Source organism: Natrix helvetica (genome assembly GCF_964273705.1).
Source record: "Natrix helvetica genome assembly, chromosome: 3".
NCBI lineage: Eukaryota > Metazoa > Chordata > Lepidosauria > Squamata > Natricidae > Natrix > Natrix helvetica.
In genome coordinates this window covers 152,866,742-152,892,003 of record NC_138549.1, presented here as the reverse complement: position 1 = coordinate 152,892,003, position 25,262 = coordinate 152,866,742, and the positions used below count along the sequence as shown (strand labels likewise).

General features: G+C 37.9%; 1 protein-coding gene across 3 annotated transcripts in view; it reads left to right on the top strand.

Moving 5' to 3' along the window:
• The window catches only part of SULF2 (sulfatase 2), a 182,351-nt gene extending 157,790 nt beyond the window's left edge, over positions 1–24,561 (top strand). For all 3 annotated transcript variants that reach the window (XM_081947016.1, XM_081947014.1, XM_081947015.1), the window contains exons 12-21: positions 10,466–10,718; positions 12,716–12,812; positions 14,853–14,947; positions 17,729–17,788; positions 19,138–19,307; positions 19,397–19,539; positions 20,920–21,043; positions 21,714–21,744; positions 22,032–22,088; positions 23,552–24,561. In XM_081947016.1, the coding sequence (XP_081803142.1) occupies positions 10,466–10,718; positions 12,716–12,812; positions 14,853–14,947; positions 17,729–17,788; positions 19,138–19,307; positions 19,397–19,539; positions 20,920–21,043; positions 21,714–21,744; positions 22,032–22,088; positions 23,552–23,582 (1,061 nt within the window). In that variant the 3' untranslated portion in view covers positions 23,583–24,561. The remainder of the gene's footprint in view (positions 1–10,465; positions 10,719–12,715; positions 12,813–14,852; positions 14,948–17,728; positions 17,789–19,137; positions 19,308–19,396; positions 19,540–20,919; positions 21,044–21,713; positions 21,745–22,031; positions 22,089–23,551) is intronic.
• Positions 24,562–25,262: the final 701 nt, after the last annotated feature.

The window sequence follows — 25,262 nt, the reverse complement described above, 5'->3', positions numbered from 1 at the left end:
GGTGAGGCCCCTCCTCAAGAAGCCATCCCTGGACCCAGCTTCTTTAGCCAACTATCGTCCGGTCTCCAACCTTCGCCTTGTAGCAAAGGTTGTCGTGAGTGTGGTTCCCCAGTACCTGAATGAAGCTCTCTACCTGGATCTGTTTTAGTCGGGTTTCAGGCCCGGGTACAGCACAGAGACGGCATTAGTCGTGTTGGTCGATGATCTCAGGCGGGCCCGGGACAGGGGCTGCTCCTCTGTCCTGGTCCTATTAGACCTCTCAGCGGCTTTTGATACCATCGACCATGGTATCCTACTGCGACAACGTGGGGGGTTGGGAGTGGGGGGCACCATTTAAGGTGGTTCTCCACCTACCTGTCGGATCGGTCTCAGTTCATGTTGACTGGAGGGCAGGGATCGACCCCGAGGCGCGTCACTTGTGGGGTACCCCAGGGGTCGGTTCTTTCACCCCTCCTGTTCAACATATATATGAAACCACTGGGCGAGATCATCCATGGTTTTGGGGTACGATATCATCAATATGCGGATGATACCCAACTTTTCATCTCTACCCCAAACCACCCAAACGATGCCTTCAACGTGATGTCCCGATGCCTGGAGGCTGTGCGGATCTGGATGGGGAGGAACAGGCTCAAGCTCAATCCCTTCAAGACTGAGTGGCTGTGGTTACCGTCATCCCGATTTGTGCATCTTGTTCCATCTTTGATGATAGGGGGAGAAATTCTTGCCCCCTCAGAGAGGGCCCGCAATCTGGGAGTCCTCCTGGACATGCAGCTTAGTTTCGAAGATCACCTGACGGCCGTGACCAGGGGGGCCTTTTACCAGGTTTGCCTGGTACGTCAGTTGCACCTCTTCCTGGATCGGGATGCTCTATGCACAGTCACTCATGCCCTCGTCCTTTCTTGCCTGGACTACTGCAACGCTCTCTACATGGGGCTGCCCTTGAAGAGCACCCGGAGGCTTCAGCTAGTCCAGAATGGGTTATCATAGGGGTACCTAGGTGCTCCCATGTTACACCCCTTTTAGGCAGCCTGCACTGGTTGCCGGTTGTTTTCTGGTTGCGATTCAAGGTACTAATTATGACCTTTAAAGCGTTCCATGGCTTAGGCCCAGGTTACCTGCGAGACCACCTACTGCCACCAGTAGCCTCCCACCGTCCAGTGCGATCCCACAGAGTTGGCCTCCTCAGGGTGCCGTCGGCCAAACAGTGTCGGCTAGCGACCCCCAGGGGGAGAGCCTTCTCTGTGGGAGCGCCTTCCCTCTGGAATGAGCTGCCCCTGGAGCTTCACCTAATCCCCAACCTCCGTTCCTTCCGACACGCCCTAAAAAATTGGCTTTTCCAGCAAGCCGGCCTTGCCTGTTAATTTTATCTAATTTTTTTAATGTTAGTGTTATATTAATTGGGTTTGTTTTTTGGATTGTTTCTAATTTCCTTTTAACTTTTGTAATATGTGTTTTTTAATGCTGTATGCCGCCCTGTGTCCTTTGGCATATAAATCCAATAAAACAAGAAACAAAACAACAAACAAGATTAGTTTCACCTTTTAAGTTGCATTACTGAAATAAATGAACTTTTGCACGATATTCTAATTTTTCGAGTTTCACTTGTATGTGTTTGACACACTATCGATAGATAGATAGATGATAGATAGATAGATGATGATAGATAGATGATAGATAGATAGATAGATAGATAGATAGATAGATAGATAGATAGATAGATGTAGGTAGGTAGGTAGGTAGGTAGGTAGGTAGGTAGGTAGGTAGGTAGATGATAGATAGATAGATGATAGAGAGATAGATAGATAGATGATAGATAGATAGATAGATAGATAGATAGATAGATAGATAGATAGATAGATAGATAGATAATAGATAGATGATAGATAGATAGATAGATAGATAGATAGATAGATAGATAGATGATAGATAGATAGATAGATGATAGATAGATAGATAGATAGATGATAGATAGATAGATAGATAGATAGATAGATAGATAGATAGATAGATAGATAGATAGATAGATAGATAGATGATGATAGATAGATAGATAGATAGATAGATAGATAGATAGATAGATAGATAGATAGATAGATGATAGATAGATAGATGATAGGTAGATGATAGATAGAGTGAGTACCTGTACATCTCAAAAGTAGTCAGTGGCAATATCCATTATTCCTTTATAGAAACTACAATAGCCCTGAGTTCTGCACTTGACTAGTTCTCAGGGCATTGGAGCATTATTTATTCCTAACAAGAGCACAGGTAGATGCTGTTCCCATATAACGTTTTCTTTTCACATTGAAGTGGAGCTGGCTCCCAAAACTGCTGATTTTCTTTGGCAAGGCTCAAGCACTTTGTGGCATAACCTATTCTACAGGCCCCTCTTTAACTTGAGTCAGCTGAAAATCCACACACAAACGCACAGACATGCATTTGAAGTGTGCATAGTTTAATTATAGATTAAAAGAGCCCAACAGCAGCTCAGAATTATTATTCGTCTGTAAAGTTGCTTTCGTCTCGCTTCACAAGTGCAGAGCTTTAATTATTTAGCAGATTAGACTTTCTCAGTAATGACCTGGCACAAGCTTCAAACAGGGAGTTTAAATCGATTTTCTTCCTTTATATTTGCCTTGCAAGCTGATTAGTAACTACTAAGCTAATTTTTGGTGAATAAAATTACTGGTTCTCAGGTAAAATCGCCAGTTACTGTAACTACGGAGAATGCATGGCAAAACAGATAATCTTTAAATAATGCTTAAGCTTGTGGTTCAGTTAAATTGTTTACAAATTATAACCCCAAATATAACTCATTTCAGAATTTTAGCATAACATGATGCAGAAACAATTAAATTACTGCATTATGCTGGAGAGACCTGAACTCCACTTATGAAATTTAAACCAGATAAAGAATTCCACAAAATTTTTATTAGCAACTTTTCAAATCCCTGTGGCATCCCAATTAGCCTGGCTAATTATGTCTCTTAGTATCAGAAACCTGAGGGCCTTTCCAGGTAGTTTTCTGTTCACCTAATAAATGCGCAGTGGTTAGTTCATTTGCTGTACATGATCCAGATGTTTTTCTTCAAAGTAGTTAATGTTTTGTCTAGGACAGAACATTTTCCAATACATAAATGTCATGTTTTGGTGCTGAAGGAGAGATTTTCTCCCTGTGTTACTTCTCTCACAAGCAAATAAAACTAAGAGGAGGAAGAGTGGATATTATCCACTCTCCTCTGCATGCGGAAACTGGAGAGATTCTCGGAGAATATGTCATGGTTTGAGACCAAACTGTATCTCTGACTTTAGTCGCAACAAGCTGCTTTATGCACTTCAGTAAGCGGCTTGGCTCACCAGAAATGGTTAGTGGAACTCCAGACCAGTCAGCCATAGGATTACAAACTATTCTGTATTGTATAGGCACTGAGATGAGGTTAAACATTCAGAATTTTGAGGATGACAAAAGTGGAATAAATGTCCTTGGAGCATAGGAAGCTGTTTATACTCATGAGTCATCAGTAGAAAATATAGATGTTTGAGTTAGGCAGTATTCTCATTCTATCTAGATTATATACTATATTGCCAAAAATATTCGCTCACAACTTAGTCTGATTATGTGGATTGGTGAATACTTTTGGTACTATAGTGTATCTAGGACTGAATTTGGGATCTTCTGAGCACAAAGACTTTGTTTTGCCCTTAATGATCTTCCTCTTCCACTGTTCCTAAGAAAACATCAAATTTTCACACCTTAGATTTCCTGTTCTGAAGGTAGAAATTCCTCATTTTCTGAAGATGACCTAAAATGCAACAGATAATATTAAATCTGCTATTATTTTCTCTCCTCTTATCTTCTAGTCTACATACTATAAATCTGTTTGTAATGCAAACTATATTTTATACTCACAGAATTTGGATATAATTAAGCCTAAAAGCACTAAGATTTCCCAGGGCCACAAAATCTAATTATGTGGAAATATCAAATATATTGCTGATATTCATGTATATTTATTTTGTTATTGCATTTTTGGAGTTTCATTTCAATGTAAGGTCCCATAAGCTCTTTGGAAAAGAGACAAAATTACAAATTGTACATGGATATGCAAGTGTTTCCTCTGTATATTGCAAAAACAAACAAACAAATCCTTGTGGTCAATCTGTGATGTTAATTGCACCTTTTTATTGTTCCATCCTGTGTGGAGTGGCAGCTTAAATATGTATGTCATCTGATGCTCAATAATTTAGACTTTAATGGTAAAATAACTACAAATGAAGTTACATTGACTTTACAATGAATTTACACTGACTACAGATTATATTTATTTCTATGTATGCCCTTTTCATCATTTTTCTTTAAAAAAATCCCAGAAGGAGTTTTAGGTTCTACATTTAGGCAAGAAAAACGAAATGCACAGGTACAGTATAGGTGGTACCTTGCTCAATAGTAGTAACTGTGAGAGGGATCTTGGAATCCTAGTGGACAACCATTTAAATATGAGCCAGCAGTGTGCAGCAGCTGCCAAAAAAGCCAACACCGTTCTAGGCTACATAAACAGAGGGATAGAATCAAGATCACACAAAGTGTTAATACCAATTTATAATACCTTGGTAAGGCCACACTTGGAATACTGCATTCAGTTTTGGTCGCCACGATGTAGAAAAGATGTAGAGACTCTAGAAAGAGTGCAGAGAAGAGCAACAAAGATGATTAGGGGACTGGAGACTACCACATATGAAGAACGGTTGCAGTAATTGGGTATGTCTAGTTTAATAGAAATAAGGACTAGAGGAGACATGATAGCAGTGTTCCAATATCTCACAAAGAAGAGGGAGTCAAACTATTCTCCAAGGCATCTGAGTGTAGAACAAGAAGCAATGGGAGGAAACTAATCAAGGAGAGAAGCAACTTAGAACTGAGGAGAAACTTCCTGACAGAACAATTAATCAGTGGAACAGCTTGCCTCCAGAAGTTGGGAATGCCCCGACACTGGAAGTCTTTAAGGAGATGTTAGATAACCATTTGTCTGAGACGGTATAAAGCTTCCTGCCTACGCAGGGGATTGGACTAGAAGACCTCCAAGGACCCTTCCAGCTCTGCTATTGTATATTATATATTGTAAGGAAAGGGGAACAAGGATGGGATCCAGACATAAAATTGGCCATAACAGAAACATTGAGGATGTATATCCTTTTAAGCTGTACATTAAAATACATTATGCACTATATATTGAAGTTATTTTATAAAGGAAAGTACAAAATGCATGTATGAATTTCAGCTATTTTGAGTAATAATGCATGCAAATAATAAAAGAAAATAATCTCAGTATATCATGGAAGGAGAATCAAATAAAATTCAGCACATTTTATCAACCACAATCACATTTTACCCATCATGCAAATATCCTTCCAAGAATGTCTTAGCATGGTTTAATAACAGGTCTGGAAACTCAGACTTACCCCAATCATGTAGCTGAACAGAATATTGGAATATATATAAGAATGATCCAGATTTGTGTGTGGCCTTTAAAAATGGCTGCATTAATAGCATCATCACTTTTCAAATTTATCTAAAGACATTAGATAATATTTCACTAAAATACGCAGCCCAGGAATTGTAGATTTCTAGATAATGTCTTTACCTTACAGCTTTTTTTTCAGAGACTTCATCTACTTTTAGACAAAAGTTGAGGGACTTTACTGCTCTATATCCCACATAATATTTAAGCAATGTTTACTATTTTTACATTTATTTTACTTGTATAAAATAAAAATAGATGGCAAAATAAATCAATTTTAAATTTATTTTAAGATACCATAGAGTCTCCTCCCTCTGTTTGAAATGTACAGGACTCCTAAGCTCACAGCAATTGTGCCCTCTAGGTACCTAAAACCTTTTAAAAAATTGTTAAGAAAGAAATAGCTCTGTTCTCCTTATTGCAGCTGGGGCACTCCTCATTTGAACCTTGTGCTTTAACAAACATTCTTGAAAGATAGGTTCTCCACATATTGCTGTGCAGTCTTCATTAAAATGCCAGCTCTATTCCCTGAAAATCTATTATATAAGTAGCAAAGTACAAAAAGAGAGGAGCAGGTATATTTAGATCCCGATAGCTAAAAGAAGAATGGCAATATGGGCCATCCACAGGAAATTGCTTAGGTATAAAAGAATTTAGAGCTGACTTTGGAGAGAGGGAGGGAGGGAGAGAGAGAGAGAGAGAGAGAGAGGTTAAAGAAGGAAAGAAGGAGCAAGCCATTAATAGAGGGCATGGAGAAGAGATTACACAGTCCAGAGATTGAAGGTAGTTTGAGAAAAAACTCAGAATAACCCAGACTTCATTTTTGTTTAGTACGAGGCGAGTCAGAGAGGAAATTGGATGAGTTTTCAAGTTCCTAATAAAATACCCTACAAAAGTTAAATACTATTTCAGAAATCCTTGAGATATTTGTTTCCCTCCCGCCCTGAAGTAGGAGACTGAATTGGTCTGCTAGTATCGGTAATTCTCTGATTGGGATTTAAAATGCCATTTGCAGTTATGGTTGCCTTCTGATTTCCTATTTTACCCTTAGGGAAAACGCTAACATTACAATACACCTGTCCAAACGGTGCTTTTTCAGAAGGTGCTTTCTTGCAAGTGGACTCACTTTGGAACTGAAGAAGCTCCTTGAATGAGAAGCGAAATGTTTTTGAGGAAAAGGAAGTCTAATTGCCTTTTGAAAAAGCAACTTTGTGACATCCGTGATCTGAGAATCTCCATACACTTCTATGATACATCCGCTCTCAGTGGAGAGGATAGGAGAAGAATGAATAAGAATAGCCTCCATCCCGCAAAGCTGGTTTGCCCATCATGCAGTGAGACTTTTTCATATTCTAGGATCATGATGGCATGCCACAGGTGGCACACAGCACCCTCTCTGGGCATGCAAGCCATCGCCCCAGTTCAGCTCCGCAGAGCATGAATGTGCACCAACCGTCGGCCAGCTAATCTTCGGGTCTGCCACATGGGGGGGGCGTCCAGGGGCACACACATGCGTGGATGGCAGGGCGCATGTGGGGGGCATGCACTAATTGCATTATTGGGGTTCGGGGCACGCACGCAGTCACACGTACATGCACACACATTGGGCATTCGGTCCGGAAAAGATTAACCATAACTGATATTATGTCTGTATGTTGAGAACTTAGCTTTCACTTCTTGATGAGAACTAGTCAAAAAATACCATCTCCACCTTTTGTTCATTGGAGGCAACCCATTTGTCTTCTGTTTTACACAAGGAGAAAAGGTTCTGGTGCCAACCTGGGATAAAATATATCTCTGCATGGCTTTCACTTTCCATTGTTCATGAATTATATTTCATGAGAAAAATATAATTTGTCAGTGAACTCAGATATAATCACTAATTGAGCAGGTAGAAACTAGCATTCAGTTGTGAATGGTGAGACTTTAAAAACAGATAATAACAAGTTGATTGCTAGCGCACTTATGTAAGTAAAAGTTAATGGTTTTCTAAGAAAACATTACTTCATTTCTCTGCAATTCCTGCAGTTATCCCAGGTGCTGCAGTGCAATATTATAACACAATAGAGAATCATCCTATCTTTTCCCTATTCTGCTGCCAAACAACTGATTTGTGAGAGAGTTAATGAACCTTTTTTTGGTTTATAGAAAACCTACACCTATCAATTTAGGGTCTAAAAAGTCATGGAAAATTCCCAAAGGTGATTTATTTTTCATTTATCTTTATTTAGGTCTCTATCTCTGATCAACTACCATAGCTAAGCTGTTTTGATCTATGTGCTTAATTGGTTCTCTTTATCTAGTTTTAGGAATTGTGTGATGAACAGATCATATAGTAGTAACTGTGAGAGGGATCTTGGAGTCCTAGTGGACAACTATTTAAATATGAGCCAGCAGTGTGCAGCAGCTGTCAAAAAAACCAACAGAGTTCTAGGCTGCATAGACAGAGGGATAGAATCAAGATCGCATGAAGTGTTAATACCACTTTATAATGCCTTGGTAAGGCCACACTTGGAAAACTGCCTCCAGTTTTGGTCGCCACGATGCAAAATGGATGTGGAAACTCTAGAAAGAGTGCAGAGAAGAGCAACAAAGATGATTAGGGGACTGGAGGCTAAAACATATGAAGAACGGTTGCAGGAACTGGGTATGTCTAATGAAAAGAAGGACTGGGGTGACATGATAGTAGAGTTCCAATATCTCAGGGGTTGCTACAAAGAAGCGGCAGTCAAACTATTCTCCAAAGTACCTGAACAAGAAGCAATGGTTGGAAACTAATCAAGGAGAGAAGCAACTTAGAACTGCGAAGAAATTTTCTGACAGTTAGAACAATTAATCAGTGGAACAACTTGCCTCCAGAAGTTGTGAATGCTCCAACACTGGAAGTTTTTAAGAAGATACTGGATAACCATTTGTCTGAAGTGGTGTAGGGTTTCCTGCCTAGGAAGGGGGTTGGACTAGAAGACCTCCAAGGTCCCTTCCAACTCTGCTATTGTATTTGTATATTTTAGGTCATCATTATAAAGTAACATTGAAAATTCAGAAGGCTTCACAAACCTTTGAGCACGCACAATTTCAGTCTTTGAATTTCATTGAAAAACACCACTTCATGTGTTGTTTGTATTAAAATCTCTTATTTGAAAAGCAAGCAGTACAACCAATTCATTTTTGATAATTGGCTGGTTGTCTTTGAACATGGTTTAGCATTTAAAAATGTTAAAATTCTTTTCAGGTTTTACAATGGGGTGTGCTTTTTGATACCAGCAAATGGAAACATACGCCTCATAACAAAGGAAACCGATTTTTGCTGAGAAAGTCTCTTTTTAGTTTCTTCTTTTTGGGTGTAACTTCTTAGAATTTCCTCTTAGTATTAAAAGGGAAGGGAGTTTCCTCATTTTAATCAAATGTTCCATAAATTAGAACCTTCTTTTCCCCTAAAGCTATGATTCACGTGGCTAAGCCTCAGGTGGAGATTTAGAAGCCCAGGTTAGTGAATAATTCTGTTGTACTCTATGAATACGCAACAGGCCCATCACTCCTAAATGCTGAGCAAACAGTGCAAATTGTGACTCCTTCTTATGAATTAGTAGAAATGGGCCTCAAACAAGAAATAGGGGACATATATATTTCTATATGAATCAATACTCTTATCCTACCCAATGCTGCCGAGTCTGAGAAACCCTCCAGTGAGGTTTCCAATAAGCCATCTTTTATTGACCTTAAAACTGCTGGCAATTTCTGTGAATTGAAAGGGGAGAATTTCGAATTGGAGAAGTTCCTGGGGTTTCATGACCAGAGGGAAGAGGAATGGCCATCTAGAGTTTCACTCAAATGGGAAAATTGTGAAAGGGAAAGCAAGAGAAATAGAATGCAACAAAGCTTGAAACTGCGGTTTAAAGAGCAGGGATTTTGCTGGCTTAATAGGAAAAAAGAAAGTTGAAATAGAGAACAACTAGAGATGAAAAATATGGAGTAATAGTCTTCAATTGCTGAGTTTCAGAATTCTCTAGATGGGAAAGCAGTTTCAAAGGAAATCAAAAGCAAAAGCCACCATAAAACATTAATAAAAGTTCTTCTGTGGCTCTTTAGAGTGCATGAAACATTCATGTTGAGCATCATTTATTTTCACTTCTTTTCTAGCTTTCTGAACTTTTGCTGCCATCACATGGCAAGAATGTAGAAATAAGCCATTTCAGTAAAAAGAAGTTCTATAAGAACATACACTAAAAGCTGCTTGATTACTTCCTTAAATTTAGGCCATATAAAATCTTCATTCAAGATCTTCTGTAGTCCAACTCATAATCCTACAGCAATAAATATTGCAGCAGGCGCGTATCAGCTCTGTAACTCTACAATCTCATAGTTAGCTGGAAGGTAATTTACGCCAGCTAGTTCAAAGTTAATTTAGTTTTTCTAAAACCTACCAAGCATAATAAAATAAAATTATTCTCAGCTGTCATATAAAACAAGATACATTTTTGCAGTTTCATTTAGTTTGGCTTTTATATTTATTCATCCAACCATGCATTCAGTTTTAGCTGGTTGTGGTTGGTCATTCTTAGTAAGCTACAATAAATTTTTCCCATAAATTTTCAATAACATGTCAACAGTATATTCAAAAGTATATAGTCAAAAATTTAAATCATAACATATGAAAAATATAAAAACATAACTAAGCAAATGATGTGGCCCTGTTATAATAAAAAGTATGTTTCCCATAAGGAATGGGAATAGTATTACATGGGTAATAAAAGTTGGTTTATGTATGTAGGAATTGATTATTTTTCATATTATTAGATCACTGTCTGAAAAAAAGAATTATTTTTTAAAATAAAGAATTCTTCCATTTCTGGCCTAACCAATTTTTTCAGCAATAAATTTTCTGTCAATCCATATCTGACCTGCTAAATACACATAAATTGTGTTGTTCATTTCTCATGTAGAATACAAAGCAAGCTACATTCGAAGTCGTTCGATTCGCTCAGTGCCTGTGGAGCTTGATGGGAAGGTGTATAGTTTGGATTTGGAGGATGGCTATCAACCTGTTTTACCTTGGAATGTCACAAAAAAGCTCAAGAATAGTCAAGAATCAGAAGGAGGAGGAGAGGTTGATGATGCTAAGGATATGGAGGAATACAGTGGCACTGGCAGTATTTTAGAGAACACAGCACCAAGCTTAATAAAAGTGACACATCGGTAAGTCTTTGAAGAGATTAATTAGTAGGTTGTGGTGTGTGTGTGTGTGTGTGTATATACATACACACATATATATATATGATGTGTGTGTGTGTGTGTGTGTGTGTGTGTGTGTGTGTGTTAAACCCCTGGTATGCCCAAATATGGGAGGGAACTCACTACTCCCCCTTTCTGTCTATCGGCTCACTACAGGAGACCATATTTTTAATGTTGCCTTTTTATATTTGTGTTGTATTTGTGCTGATAAATAAATAAAGGGAGACTAGTATAGATCTATTTCAAGCTATTTAGCTCTCATCAGCTAGCCATACCCTTACCCAGGTTCGAATCCCAGTAAGGGTATGGCTAGCTGATGAGAGCTAAATAGCTTGAAATAGATCTATACTAGTCTCCCTTTATTTATTTATCAGCACAAATACAACATACAAATACAACAAGGGACAAGGGATACTGGATGGAAGCTGATCAAGGAGAGATTCAACCTAAAAATAAGGAGAACTTTTCTGACAGTGAGAACAATCAACCGGTGGAACAGCTTGCCTTCAGAAATTGTGGGAACTTCATCAGTGGAAGCTTTCAAGAAGAGACTGGACTGCCATTTGTCAGAAATGGTTTAGGATTGCCTGCTTGGGAGGAGGGGTTGGACTAGAAGACTAGAAGAAAAGGTCCCTTCCAACTCTATTAATCTGTTAAGTAAGAAAGATATCCTAATCAAGGAAGAAACCATACCTCAATCAAGGCTACATATAAACAACCAGGATATTCTATTCTTCGATGCATATTACCTAGTCTGATAATGGGAAAAAAAACATGGTTGAAGAACACCAAGAGCCCTGGAGAGGAAGAGTCCGTGCTTCTTTTCTGCCTTAATATATGGGAATAAACAAGCAAAATCTCCTTCAATGATCGAGGCCTTGATTAGGCAAAGAGGCATATGTGGGTAAATGAAATTGTAGGTTATGTCGAACATGTACGTATATGTCCAGAAGGGTCTCCCAATGTGAAAGAACCCTTCATCTGCAGTGGATAGACAATGGCTAAGATGATAATGATGATGATACAAGCAAAACATTAGGCTTAACCCAATGAGCTAGTGTATATTTCCTTAACTGCATTGTGTAATCCCCATAGTTAAGAGGGCTTCAATATCCAACAAATAAGGTCCTGTTTGTGTCCGCTTAAGAATTAAACATACTAAACTATATAAGCTTTAGAGTTTTCCATACAGTTGTGACGGGAACTTCTGTTGCTAAGTAATGCAGTGTGTCATCAGGCAACCAACTTTACAACCTTTTTCATTCATTAAGCAAATTTGGCTTCCCCCATTGACTTTGCTTATTGGAAGCTGGCTGGGAAACTCACATGGCATTTACCTGATGCTATGATGATGCCACTGCTGTAAATGCAGACTGGTTGTTGGCAGTGACTGCAGGCATGCTGCGACTATTGTAAGTGAGAGGTTGTGAGAGGCACTTTTTTCCAATGCATCATACCTTCAAACTGTTACTAAACGAATGGGCATAAGTAGAGGACCACCTGTAGGATGGCTACACCTAAGAACAAGGTTGCCTAATATATTTTGTTAAATGTTTGTTCTGGGAATCTGACCGATCATAGCAGCCAATCCATGCTCAAGATCACACATGTGCCAGTGTTTGTGTTTATACTCAGGCTTCTCAACCATTAGTAAGCTTTTACTTTTTACTTTTCTTTTCAAAAAATGTTTATAGTAATTTTTTCCTCCAAGTAATTCAAGACAGCACCCTTGGTTTTTCACTACTGACATTTCAGCCTCACAATAAACTTCAGTTTGCATTGCACAGATTGTTTACTCTTGGTTGCAGTAGGGGAGTTGCCCCTGTTTCTTTCCAGGAGTCACATTAGCTGATCTAGCTCAAAAAAACTTGATCTTCATGAATGTAATGCTGTCTGTTTCCAACAGCTAGTCATTGCCTCCAGTATGATGACCTTTCTCTCTTTTTTTTTTTTTTGAACAGATGCTACATATTAGAGAATGACACTGTTCAATGCGACACAGACTTATATAAATCATTGCAAGCCTGGAAGGACCATAAGCTTCATATAGACCACGAGGTTAGTGTTTATGCCCATGTGAATCACCATTTGAATCACATTTCCAAATTCTAAAGAACCTTGAGTGGACTTTTTTGTCAGGCTTTACTCTCAGCAGGCATGATCTCAGTGTTGTCACACACACACACACACACACACACACACACCCAAAAAAATCCCTGTGTCAGGATTCCAAGTAACACCCCCAATGAAAGAGGATTCCAAGCCTTGAAGTTCCTCTAAAGTTCCGTTTTATTAGAGATGTCATATTGGCACATCTGGGAAAACCCGAATCTGAAAGTTTCCAGGTTTTCCCCACCCAATGAAAGTCCAAGCCCCTGCCCATGTCTGTCATATGGCCCAATCAAGCACCATCCCAACTGGAGATGCCTCCCAGTCACACCACTCAAGGTACAGGCAAGATGTCCTTGACTCTCTGAGAAAGAAATGTTATTTTGACTGTATATCTCCCATACTCTGTATAATCCCCTCTCCCATTTTCCCACAGCATTGAATGTGTGCAGGCCAGAAGGCCCAATTCAAAAGATGGCTTCCAGGCCTGACAATGTATTTAATAAAAGCAAGGCCGAACGTTAAATAGTCTGTTACCAGCTTTGGCTGATGTCTGGATCCTCTTTGAAATGAGAACGTCTTAGAATAGAGCTGCTTTTTGATGATCGATTTAGCAGCCTGTGATTCAGGCAATTTACGCTGACCAAACCAGGCTGCATATAATGGTTCCCTTTTATTCCTGGAAGAACTTCAAACAAAAGTCAACATCTTCTTAACACAGTTTTCCTTAATGAAGCCATAATCATCAGTTCTTCCTTTTGCCACATTCTGCATTGCCCTAAAGCAGAGGTGTCCAAACTTGGCAACTTTAAGACTTGTGGACTTCAACTCCCAGAATTCTGGGAGTTGAAGTCCACAAGTCTTAAAGTTGCCAAGTTTGGACACCCCTGCCCTAAAGAGTCTAAATCCTCTGGATATGATTTTAGGGGTAGAGGAAGCCAGAGGACATGAAAAGTATTTCTGTTTGTGGAGGCCTCTGCTCAGTCCCAAATCCTTCTGAAAATAAAAGGGCATTGTTGAAGCTAATTTAATATTCTTAATTACATAATGCACTAAAAGGGCAACACAGAAAGCATGTGAATAAGAAGTTTCAGAATAAGTGGGCATAAAATTATGCATTAACAGTATGTTAAAGACTGATAACTGGCCTGTTTTTCCTATTTCCCTCTTGCCCTCAAAGTGCACATGTAAACATACAGTACCTACAAGAGGTCTTTGTCTTTGACAATTAAGAGATTGACAGAAATGCACACCAGATATTTTTTAATTAATTTTCCCATAGATCTGGGGTGTCCAAACTTGGGAACTTTAAGACTTCTGGACTTTAACTCCTAGAATTCTGAGAGTTGAAGTCCACAAGTCTTAAAGTTCCCAAGTTTGGACACCCCTGCCATAGATCATTGAATTCTCCTGATACATGATACATTTCAATTACTTGTTGATCAATTAACATAACTCCTAACTTTAAAAAAATAATAAATCAAAAAATGAGTCATCTTATAGTCTGGAAAAAACCAGATTCATTCCACACAAAAAAATCAGTTTACTTGTATGTGCTAGTATAAATTGCCCTGCCTTGGCTCCATCTCATTGCCTGCCAAGGTTTTCTTGTAAATAAAGAAAAGTGGTGGATATTTTTTTTTCTTTCACCTCTGCTATGATTACAGCAGTTAGTTATTCTTCCCCCAAATGTCAAATGTTATGTTCCTTGCTAGAAAATGTCCTTGCTGCTTATTCCAAATTTCTACCAGTGAACTGTGTGGCTAACGCGACACATGATAATTGTAGTAATGATCTGTATTTCTGGCTAAATTTTTTAGCATAAACCCGCTTTTCAAAAAAAAAACCCCATGTTAAAATAGAATAATTGGGATACAGAGAGGTTTTGAAGAAAGGAATTTAACGCCTAGTATCTAGACAAGTTGAATGATAGAAACCAAATAAAATCAATTTTGCATCCATCCCTTTGTTCTCATTTTTTATTACTAGATTGAAACTCTACAAAACAAAATTAAAAACCTTCGAGAGGTCAGAGGTCATCTAAAGAAGAAGCGACCGGACGAATGTGATTGTAACAAGATAAGGTACTTTCTCTTTGGCGTCAGAAACTGCAATAAGCAGGAAGTGGCTATGAATTTAGGCAGAGGTATGTAAGGCACAAGACCATTTAGCAAACACAGCCATCCTCTTATTAAAGTCAGATATTCCAATACCTTGATAATCCCAGTGTCCACTCCTGCAGGGCAGAAAAGAAAACCAAGAAACATTTGCGCCTCATCACACCCTTCTTCTAAAAATCAATTTCATTGTATTTATTTTGTACAATGACAACAAAGGTTATACTATTATGAAAAACAAAAATAACATTTCAGGCCAGTTCCTCTTACCTTGACACGGCTAACAGCCAACTCTCTTTTGGGAGTTCTTTCCAAGTTTGAAATTTTCTAACCTTGGAAAGTAGAAATTAAAGATCTTCAACCTCTTTGGAATACACAGGCCCCTGGAATTTATACCTAGTGCTTTTTAAATTATCTTGAAACCGAAATTCAATATGGGAAGAGCTGGAAATACCGACTACTGATATGTATTACATCTTTCAGTGACTTTGAAGCCTCCCTGGTTACTTAGATTTTCCACTGGGGAAAAAAACCTCTGAATGGGGATTCTTATGATCACATCCTTTGGTAACTCAGTGATGTAAAACCAGGGAACTAACTGGTTGCCTGCTGTAGAGACTATAGTACTAGGAAAAACATGATATGCAAACACTTACGTAAATAAATACAAGAACACCACCCATGAGAATTTATTCCAAATTCTCCACTCCTTTGAAAGAAATTTTAAAAGCCAATTCCCTGCTGTCAAGCTGAATTCAAACTGGCATTTTGCAGCCCTTGTCTGTTTCTAATTAGGGTAAGTAGAGAGCAAATGTTTAGCACAGAGTTGGCCAAAATCCCCTTCAATCAACATGCTCTTGTGGCCAGGGCTTTCCAGTCATTGTCTAAACTCAGGAACTACAGTATTCACCTCTGAAGTGGGGAAGTCACTTCAAATCTCAGTTGGGTGCTGGGATGTATTGCTCAGTGGTCCCTTGAAGAAGCTTGTGGGACTTGTTGCCTTCTCCTGCTGAAAACCTTCTATACTCAGATTTGGTTTTTTTCTGCCACTGTGAAACTACTAAATAAGCAGGAAATGTTGCAGATTTTTAAAGAGTGAATAGGTTCACACCAAATCTGAAAATAATTTCCAAGCTCAGAGCTGACTATTTGCACATCCCTCCAAAGCTTCCTGTTCCATGCATGGAAAAAGCCTGGACAAAAGAAGCATAAAATATGTGATATTTGTCCTTCCACTGCCAGATACTCTGGAAAAATAAATTATAGTGATAAGTTTTCAAGCGGAAAGCATGAGGCGTTGCTTCTGCTCTCAGAGTATTTCTCTTATCAGGGATGTTTCCTTAGTGACTTCTGGAATTATTATGTTCCCTCTTTCACCACACTTAGCATCCTGGGCTGCTCTTTCAATTCATGGTAGGAGCTGCTCCTGCCAGTGAGAAAAGAAAGAATATCAATCTATGTTTTAGGCCCAATTAGTGCTACTATTTATCCAAAGTCATCTATCAAGCATGGCATCAAACCCACCTCCTGGTTTTCAATAAATGTTTGGTCCAATTGTTTCAACCGTTGTATCCTCACACTCAGACTTTGTATCTGCCTTCTTTCCAACTCCACATATTGCATTTCAGTGCTTGTAAGTTTTAGTGAGACCCTGATATTTGTAACAGTCTCTACCTCTAATAAAGGTCATAGTAGAAAATACAGCATGATCTGGACCAGGGGTGGGTTGCTACTGGCATTATTGCCGATTCAGTGCAAAAAAAATTTGCTCCGCAGGCATGTGCATTTACAGCAAAAAGTTCTGTGCATGCGCAGAAGATTACAAAAGGGAAAAAAATACATTTCTGCACATGTACAGAATCAAAAATCAAAATGGCACCGCTGACAATAGAACCAGTTCGGGTGCATGGGTGGCCGAGTTACTACCTACTCGGCTGAACCGGGCCAAACCCACCTCTGATCTGGACAGTGAAGCCCTTCCATTTGACCATGTTGAGATTCAGCCTGCCAGCCAGAGCATGAAAGCAACATATTATCCAGCTTCTCTTTCATGTCAATGTCCATGTCATATTTCTTTACTTTAAAACCAATAAATCCCTACATAAAAAGTGGTCCTTCAAAGTAGAAAAGTAGAATCTAGTTAGCTTGCTTGCCTACCTCCTCCTCCTCTTTCAATGACACAGTTACTACAAGGAACTCTTTTAAAATATATATATACATCAATATCAATATATTAACAGTGTGGCTTCTGGGTATAATTCATTATGATACAAACAACACTAATAATAATAATAATAAAATGTTACATTAATCAAACTTAAATAATCCTAGTATTGATATACATATTTGTTTTGGTTATTCAATATTTCAATGTTCCATTTTAATGCCAATGATATTATTAAGCGTACATAGTGATACCATCTTTCAACCTCCTAATCTTTCCATCAGTTACAAGAAACTCTTAAACTGCAATATAGAGATTCTCTTTGTTTTAGAGTTTGTTGTGTATTTTCCCTTTATTGCATGGAAACAAAGCCAAGTAACTTCTAGCAAAATAAAACAAAGGTTAAAGGTACCGATCATGTCTCCAATTATAGGTCTGTGTTTTATATTATTATCCTCATTTTCTCCATTTTATAAACTGCTCCTAACTTCAGAGTGGAGGAGCACAAATATAAAAATATAGAAGAAAATAAAATAAAGAATGGTATTTTAGATAATTGTAGAACTGGGAAATTTGTTTTTCAGCTTCCAATCAAAACACAAAGGCAAACTGAGGCACAAAGGATCCGATCTCCATCCTTTCAAGTAAGTGCAGAGTCACCTTAAACGGACAACAGTTGTGAAGTAGTTCCAGTTTAGTATTTCTGTCTTGCTAATCAAGACGTCTGAGAAAATTATGAATGCAATCTGCTAAGGTTACTTGGGATCCTTATAGAGAACTGTGCTCCTTTGGCCATGCACATACTGAGACTTTCAGACTAACTAGCTCACTTCTTTCATCTACAAAATCAGATTTTAAGAAGACAGTATTGTGCTGAATGAGGTAATATAATTTTGAACTGAACCACTTAAGCATTCAGAAAAAGTGCCTTATCTTTATATCGTTCTGCAATGCAGAAATAAAAAGAAACTGTATGATTGTGTTACCGAGCATAGCATAGAGAGGAACATGGAGGCTAAGCTTTAATAATGTTTATGGAGATTCTCAGCCATTCAAGACACAGTTGTTCACAAGGCAACTGAACTTTGTTTTTTCTTGAAGATGTTTCGCTTCTCATCCAGGAATCTTCTTCAGTTCTGACTTTTAAATACTTAATGTATCAAACAAAAGTGGTGGATTCCTCATATAGGACATCTTCAAGACAAGCAGGGAATAAACAGCCACTTGTCATGTATGTTTTCATGGAGAGTTCTGCAGGGACTTGGACTTTATATGACTCTATAACTCTATTACACACAGACTTTTAAAAAAAAGGATTTGAGAAGTATTTTTTAAGGAAATATAGCCAGACTAATGTAGCAATGCATAATCTATCAGATTGGGGATGAGTGTTGTTTATGCATGGTGTTTGTTTGAAAAGTTCTCTTCATGGCGATACATTTATTAGTTCAGTAGAGTTTTACCTCAAGGATTTTGGATTATTGACTGGGAGGCTATTTTACACACATATAAGCATAATAATGGCCAGATGACCAACAGGACAAACAAACAAAGAGGAGTAAATAAAGTAAAGAGCCCAATTTGGTATACAATTAAGGCATCTGACTAGAAACCAGAAGATTGTGAGTTCTAGTCCCACCTTAAGCACAAAGCCAGCAGGTGGCCTTGGGCCAGTCTCTGTCTCTCAGCCCTAAGAATCAGGCAGTGGCAAATCACTTCCAAAAAATACCCTGCCAAGAAAACTACAAGGAATAGTCCAGGCACTTACTAGAATTCAAAACTCACTCGATACCAAAAAAATAAGACGGCGAAGTTAGCGTTCCAAAATTAACTTTGCTGTTATTTAAAAACTGAATGAGATGGGAGATGAATCCCTTCTCAGATTGTCCTTGATAGCCTATTTCGACTGCCAGACTTCTGGGTCTATAAAGCAGCTGGTTTTATCTATGAGGCAATTTGTGAGTTATTATGAATTCTTGATCTTTGTGTTCAGGAAAACCTTTCAGGAGAAGGATAAGCTATGGCTCCTCCGAGAACAGAGGCGAAAGAAGAAACTCAGGAAGCTGCTCAAAAGAATCAAGAATAATGACACATGTAGCATGCCAGGCCTGACATGCTTCACACATGACAACCAGCACTGGCAGACTGCCCCCTTGTGGACATGTAAGATATATCTCCATGCATGCAAAGCATTTAAAATTATTTAGGAAGTACTTTACAACTGTTGTCAAATGTTAACATTTTATTTGTAGTGGGTCCTTTCTGTGCCTGTACCAGTGCAAACAACAACACATACTGGTGTATGAGGACAATCAATGAGACACACAACTTTCTGTTCTGTGAATTTGCTACTGGTTTCCTTGAGTACTTTGACCTGAACACCGACCCTTACCAGGTAATTAAAAAAAATCCCAAAGGTTCAACGTTTGCATATGATCAACTTTATATGACCCATACAAAAACAAAAAAAAACCTGAGTCTGCCCTGGATTTATCAGTTTTCATTACAATAATATCAATTGGCACACTACATTTTGCAGTGGATCAGATATAATCCACCAGTGTTGGCTGCAGGAAGCCTTTTCATATATATCAACCTTTCTGTATCTCATGCTTTCTTGATGTCTTCAGATTGTAGGTCCCACAATTTATTCTCCATGCTGAACTTGTAGTTAGTTTGCATTGATGTTTGTGAGATGATAGACTGCCTATAAAATGGCCAACACCTACTTTTGCCATCCCTTTGAGGCCTCTTCCTAGCCAGCCCAGCAACGGTTGGCTAAAAAAAGCTGAGTGGAGAGGTTCTCCAGCAATAGGATTCACAAGGGTAATAGTTGGAGGAGCAGTAGGAAGTAAGAAAGAATGGAGTAGAAGGCAGTATTAGCCTTTGAGCGCACACTGGTCCCTAGTATGTGACCAGGTCCCTAGTCAAATGACTAGGGACCAGATTTGGCTTTCTTGTTTTGGAGCCACTAACTTGGGTACATGTCAAAAGGGCCTGTGACAATGTTATAAATTAAAGCTTATAATATTAGCATGAGGTGAGGATGAAGTTCAGTTCTACAGTTGCCTTCATCACTACTTCCTTTTTCTCCACCAAAACCTCATCTCTGCAGAAAAAGAAAAGGACAGTAGAAGCCTAATATTGGAATCTACATCTGAGCATTACGAATGCAAGTGCCTGTATCCAGTTTCAGGGAGGAAGTGATCACCCCACCCCCACTTCCCAGCATATTGACCGGGGCCCACCTTTCCCTCTCCCACCACCTCTTCTATCCAGAAAAAAGCAGAAGTGGACATGATTTCTCTAGGGTGTTTTTAGAACACAGGGCAACCTCACCAGATGTTCCATATCATTCATAGGGAACTGTTTCATTCTGTCATGCAGACTTCTTCTAATCGTTTTCTATCAGACTTCTATCAGAGGTGGAAGTTGGGGGTGGGTGGTTGAATGTTACAACTCATATGCTCTGTAACAGACTGGTCTGAACTGCATTTATTTAAACATCCACTGGGTCTCTTTTATGAAAAAAGCACATTGATTGGCTAGATAGGGAGATTCCCTGTAAACCTTTCGCATCGATTCATTTGTCTTTTTTTTTTTCCTGTGCACAAAACGGTGGCATGTTTTCCAGAGCTGAATGCTAGAGTCTTCCCCTTTATTATTCCTGCAACTCATTTTTTTAAAAAATTAAACTACACTGAAAAAAAAGCAATGTAATCTCTTTTCTGCTCATTAAAACCTGCTATAATTTAAAAATTGTGTCTATGTGCAGCTAATTAATGCAGTAAACACACTGCATAGAGATGTTCTCAACCAACTGCATGTGCAACTCATGGAACTGAGAAGTTGCAAAGGCCATAAACAATGCAACCCAAGGACCCGAAACATGGAACTTGGTAAGTTCAGTTTTTATTTCACTTTGGTAAGAGGAGTATGCTTAAACAATTTGAATGATAACTATTTTAAGTCACTTGTAATATACCTTTAAGTAGTTTAAACAGGAAATCTAAATCAGGGATAGGTTTTAATCACATACTTAAACTTCATATAAATGTTACGGGAAGTGTCTTTGTTAATTCTAATTAAGAAAGGTGTGATATGAATCTATAAATAAATTCTAGAATCTATCATAGGTCTTACACTGGTAAGATAAATAAGAATGCAGACATTGAGAACTTTGTTTCAAGTGATAAAATATTAGTTATTAACTATATGTAGCTTTGTGGATAGCAGTACAAAAAGTGAAGAGAATAGCTTAACTCAATGACTTTATTTAAATTCAGTATTCCATCACATTGCCTCTGTATCAAACTGCAGTAGGGGCATAATAAATGTGAACCAGCTTTGAAGTTATTATGGGAATGTAAATTGAATGTGTATATTCTTAAATTCGGCATTGAGCTGCCTCATTCTATATGCAGCTGGTGTGGTTTTGTTTTCTCAAACTTTGGAAAGTGCCACTGTCTTGAAAACAAACTTTTGATAGCCTATTTTACTTTTACAATATGCTTTTTTTGTCTGTGCTTCCATAACCTCTTGTTAATTAGTATTATTTTCTTCATTTAGGTCTTAAAGATGGAAGCTATGAACAATACAGGTACTACAAATAATAAGTTTCCCCACCTGCAGAAGTAAATCTACACTAAATACTGAAATAATTCATAGACAGTTAGAATTAGCTTTTGGTAAGAGAGCAAAATATTGGATTTCTTTTGGTGCTTTAATGTTAGAAATATTCAATATTTTATTGCCTACCAAAAATGATTTTTTAAATTTATTTTTCTTTTTTCTTTTTCTTTTTTCTTTCTTTTCTTTTTTCTTTCTTTCTTTTCTTTGATAAGGTGTGTGACTAATTTTTCTGTTCTATTGTGTCTCAAAAATTAGGCAGTTTCAACGTCGAAAATGGCCAGAAATGAAAAAATCTTCATCTTCCAAGTCCCTGTAAGTTGGAGTTTATTCTTGTAAATCATTAGTTTTTGTGTCTTGTTCTTTTATTTTTATTTCTTTCTTGCACATAGTACATATTTACAACTTCATATATCCTATTTTTAGTCCATCTTCACAGATGGAAGGTTGACAGAATGATGGACCTCATCTACTATTTGGAGTCTCTAGCAAAAGACTAGAGATTAGGGTTCAATACTAATATGATGGAACCTTCGAAGCTGAATTACTGTGTCATGGAGGTCCAATATTTAGAAGAGGATCTTTTTTTCCTGAATTCTCTGCCTGTTAATCAGAGTGGAATGTTGCCTTAGGCTGCCTATATAGTAGTAGTTCTGACTTATAATCATTCATTTCGTGACTTTCAAAGTTATAGTGGCACAGAAAAAAATTACTTATAACTAATTTTTTTTGCAGCAATCCCACACTCTCTAGATCAAAATTTAGATGCTTAGCAAATGGCATGTATTTGATAGTTGCATGTCCCAGGATCATATGATCACCATTTGTAACATTCCCAGCCGACTTCCAAAAAGCAAAGTCCACGGGGGAAGATAGATTTGCTCAATGATCACATGAGTCATTTAACCATAGTGATTCGCTTAACAGTTATGGCTAATTTTAGGTCATAAAATTGGGCAAAACTCACTTAAGAGCTTCCTTGCTTAGGAACAGAAATTTGGGACTCATGGTCATAAGTCAAGAACTTACCTGTGTAGAGCACATTAGGCAAATGTATCAGTTGCCTTCTGGCTGTGCTAATCTAAAGCAAAAGCTGGAGCTCAAACTTGAGTCCAATCTTAAATATCAGATTACAGCTACAGGTAGTCCCTAGTTAATCAAGGTAATTGGCATTGGAATTTCCATTACCTTACTATGCAATTGTAAAGCAGAATATTATTGAGCACACATTTTAGCAACAGCAATTCTAGCAGACCCTGGTTATTGTAGTTAAGTAAATCATTCCAGATCATTAAATGAGAACCTCATGCAACTGTGATCTTCTTTTCTTTCCTTTCCTTTCCTTTCCTTTCCTTCCTTCCTTCCTTTTCCTACCTCCCTCAAAAATTATTGCTCTATGATATACATACAATATATAAGTCAGCACATTGCCCCCAACAATCTAGGTCCTCATTTTACCAACCTCTGAAGGATGAAAAGCTTGAATAAACCTTGAACCGCTCAGGATCGAACTCCTTGTTGTGGGCAGTTAGCCTACAATACCTAATTTTAACCACTGAGCCACCACAGCTCTTAATATAGATGTCAAATTCCTTCTAAAAATTCAGTTGCCAAGGGAGATGATGATCTTTATTTTTGCAGAAGGTTCCACATGTAGCCCCTCTGTGGTCCACATTCTTTTCCTCGTGTGACCTTGACAAAATTAAACTTGTGTTTCATAGTCCCATCAGTTACAATGACAATGAACTAATGATATGTCTTTTATTTCTATTTCACAGAGGGCATCTTTGGGAAGGCTGGGAGGGGTAATTTCCTACAACTGCTAGACCTCAGTGAGGACATAAACTGGCCGGAACTTGAATTCTTGTACAGACTTAATAAAGTATGTATGATTTCAGACTGAATCATAATCTTAGCCTGGAAGACTGGATGAACTTTAATGCTAAGGTAAATAGGATATTTGCATTTTTATGCAATCCAAAATGATGCAGTTATCTTCTGGAGACTACTGTTGTCAAGAACCTGTATCCTACTAGTTTAACTCGCATTTGCTTTGGATTATACCTCACTTGCTTCACAAGCTATTTTATTTCAGTCAATCATCTGAGATACTAGTCCAAAAGAGGACAGCAGAGAAATATCGCAACCCTTAGAATCCAGAAAGGCAAAAGCACAGAAGATCAGATTTCAACAGAAGACAATTTTATATTTTCTTTAAATTAAAGCATTGGAAAGACAAATGAAGATAATAACACTTTTTTTTCCATTCTGGCTTGGACAAATTAAACTTTAAAGCACTGATTTTAAAAAAATCTGTTAAGGGATTGTAGAATCTGCGAAGGATATTACTGAAAAGCAGCACCAATTCAGCACTGTAATATTGTCACTTGTTTGTGTACTACAAAATGCAATTTAGTTCACAGTTTTCACATTTCCTTGAGGTTGAGAGAAGAAACAGAAAATAAACCCTCACTTGGAGAAAACCACCTTTCCAGCATTGTATTGTAAATAACACAAGTGTTCCATTTCAAAAGAAATCCAATCCAGAAGATTTTTGTTACTGAAATATTGGCATGCCCCAATATCATTTCTGAAAATGTCACTTCACTGCATAATTAAACTTTAGAATTGATCATTTTTTTAAAAAAAGAAACCACTGCAAAATGAAAAGCAGTTGATGTATGTCTTGAATTTTAACAAAGTTGGATTTGTATTAAGTCTTTGTGGTTATATTGTATGTTAAAAAAAACCAAAATTATTACTATAAAAAAGCACTTGTTTACTTTTATACTTGGAGCTTTTTTAAAAAGATAATTCTGTGATCACTATATAAGCAATCTAATTCTAGTTTGTTGCCAAAATATGTATTTATATAGCCTGTATATTAGAAAAAATACATTTCTGAAAATTTACAAACACAACTTGTTGGGTGGGAGAGAATGGGAAAGAACTTTTCCCAGTAAGGCCTGACTTCTAAAAAATTGAACTGTTTACAAATTCAGTCTCAAAGAAATTTCTCTTATTCCATTACTTGAACACATCAAAAGCAGAACTTCAATTTCCTTCATTGTTTTTCCACTATACTTTTCGCCTTCCACCATTGAGAAATTGTTTTGTATTTTATTTATATAATCATAGTGTTTGCCTACCAACTATTCATTGAAGTTATAGTGGTATTGGAAAAACTTGCGGCCTATTTATGACCAGTACAACCTCCTGAGGCAACGTCCTTCAATCACATGGTCACCATTACAGTCAGTATATATTATTTTGTGGCTGACCTGTGAGCGGTCGGTCTCCCCCCCCTGCACCCCCCATTTCAGAGAGATTGACTGGCAAGAAAGGGATTGTAAGAGAGCTGCACATCGAAAGCATTACAATCATGTAGGGAGATCCGGACTAGGAGTCTCGGATATGCTATGCATCATATGAATTCCCACTTAACAACCATTTTGCTTAGCAAAGTTCCTAGCTCCACTTAGAGAAATT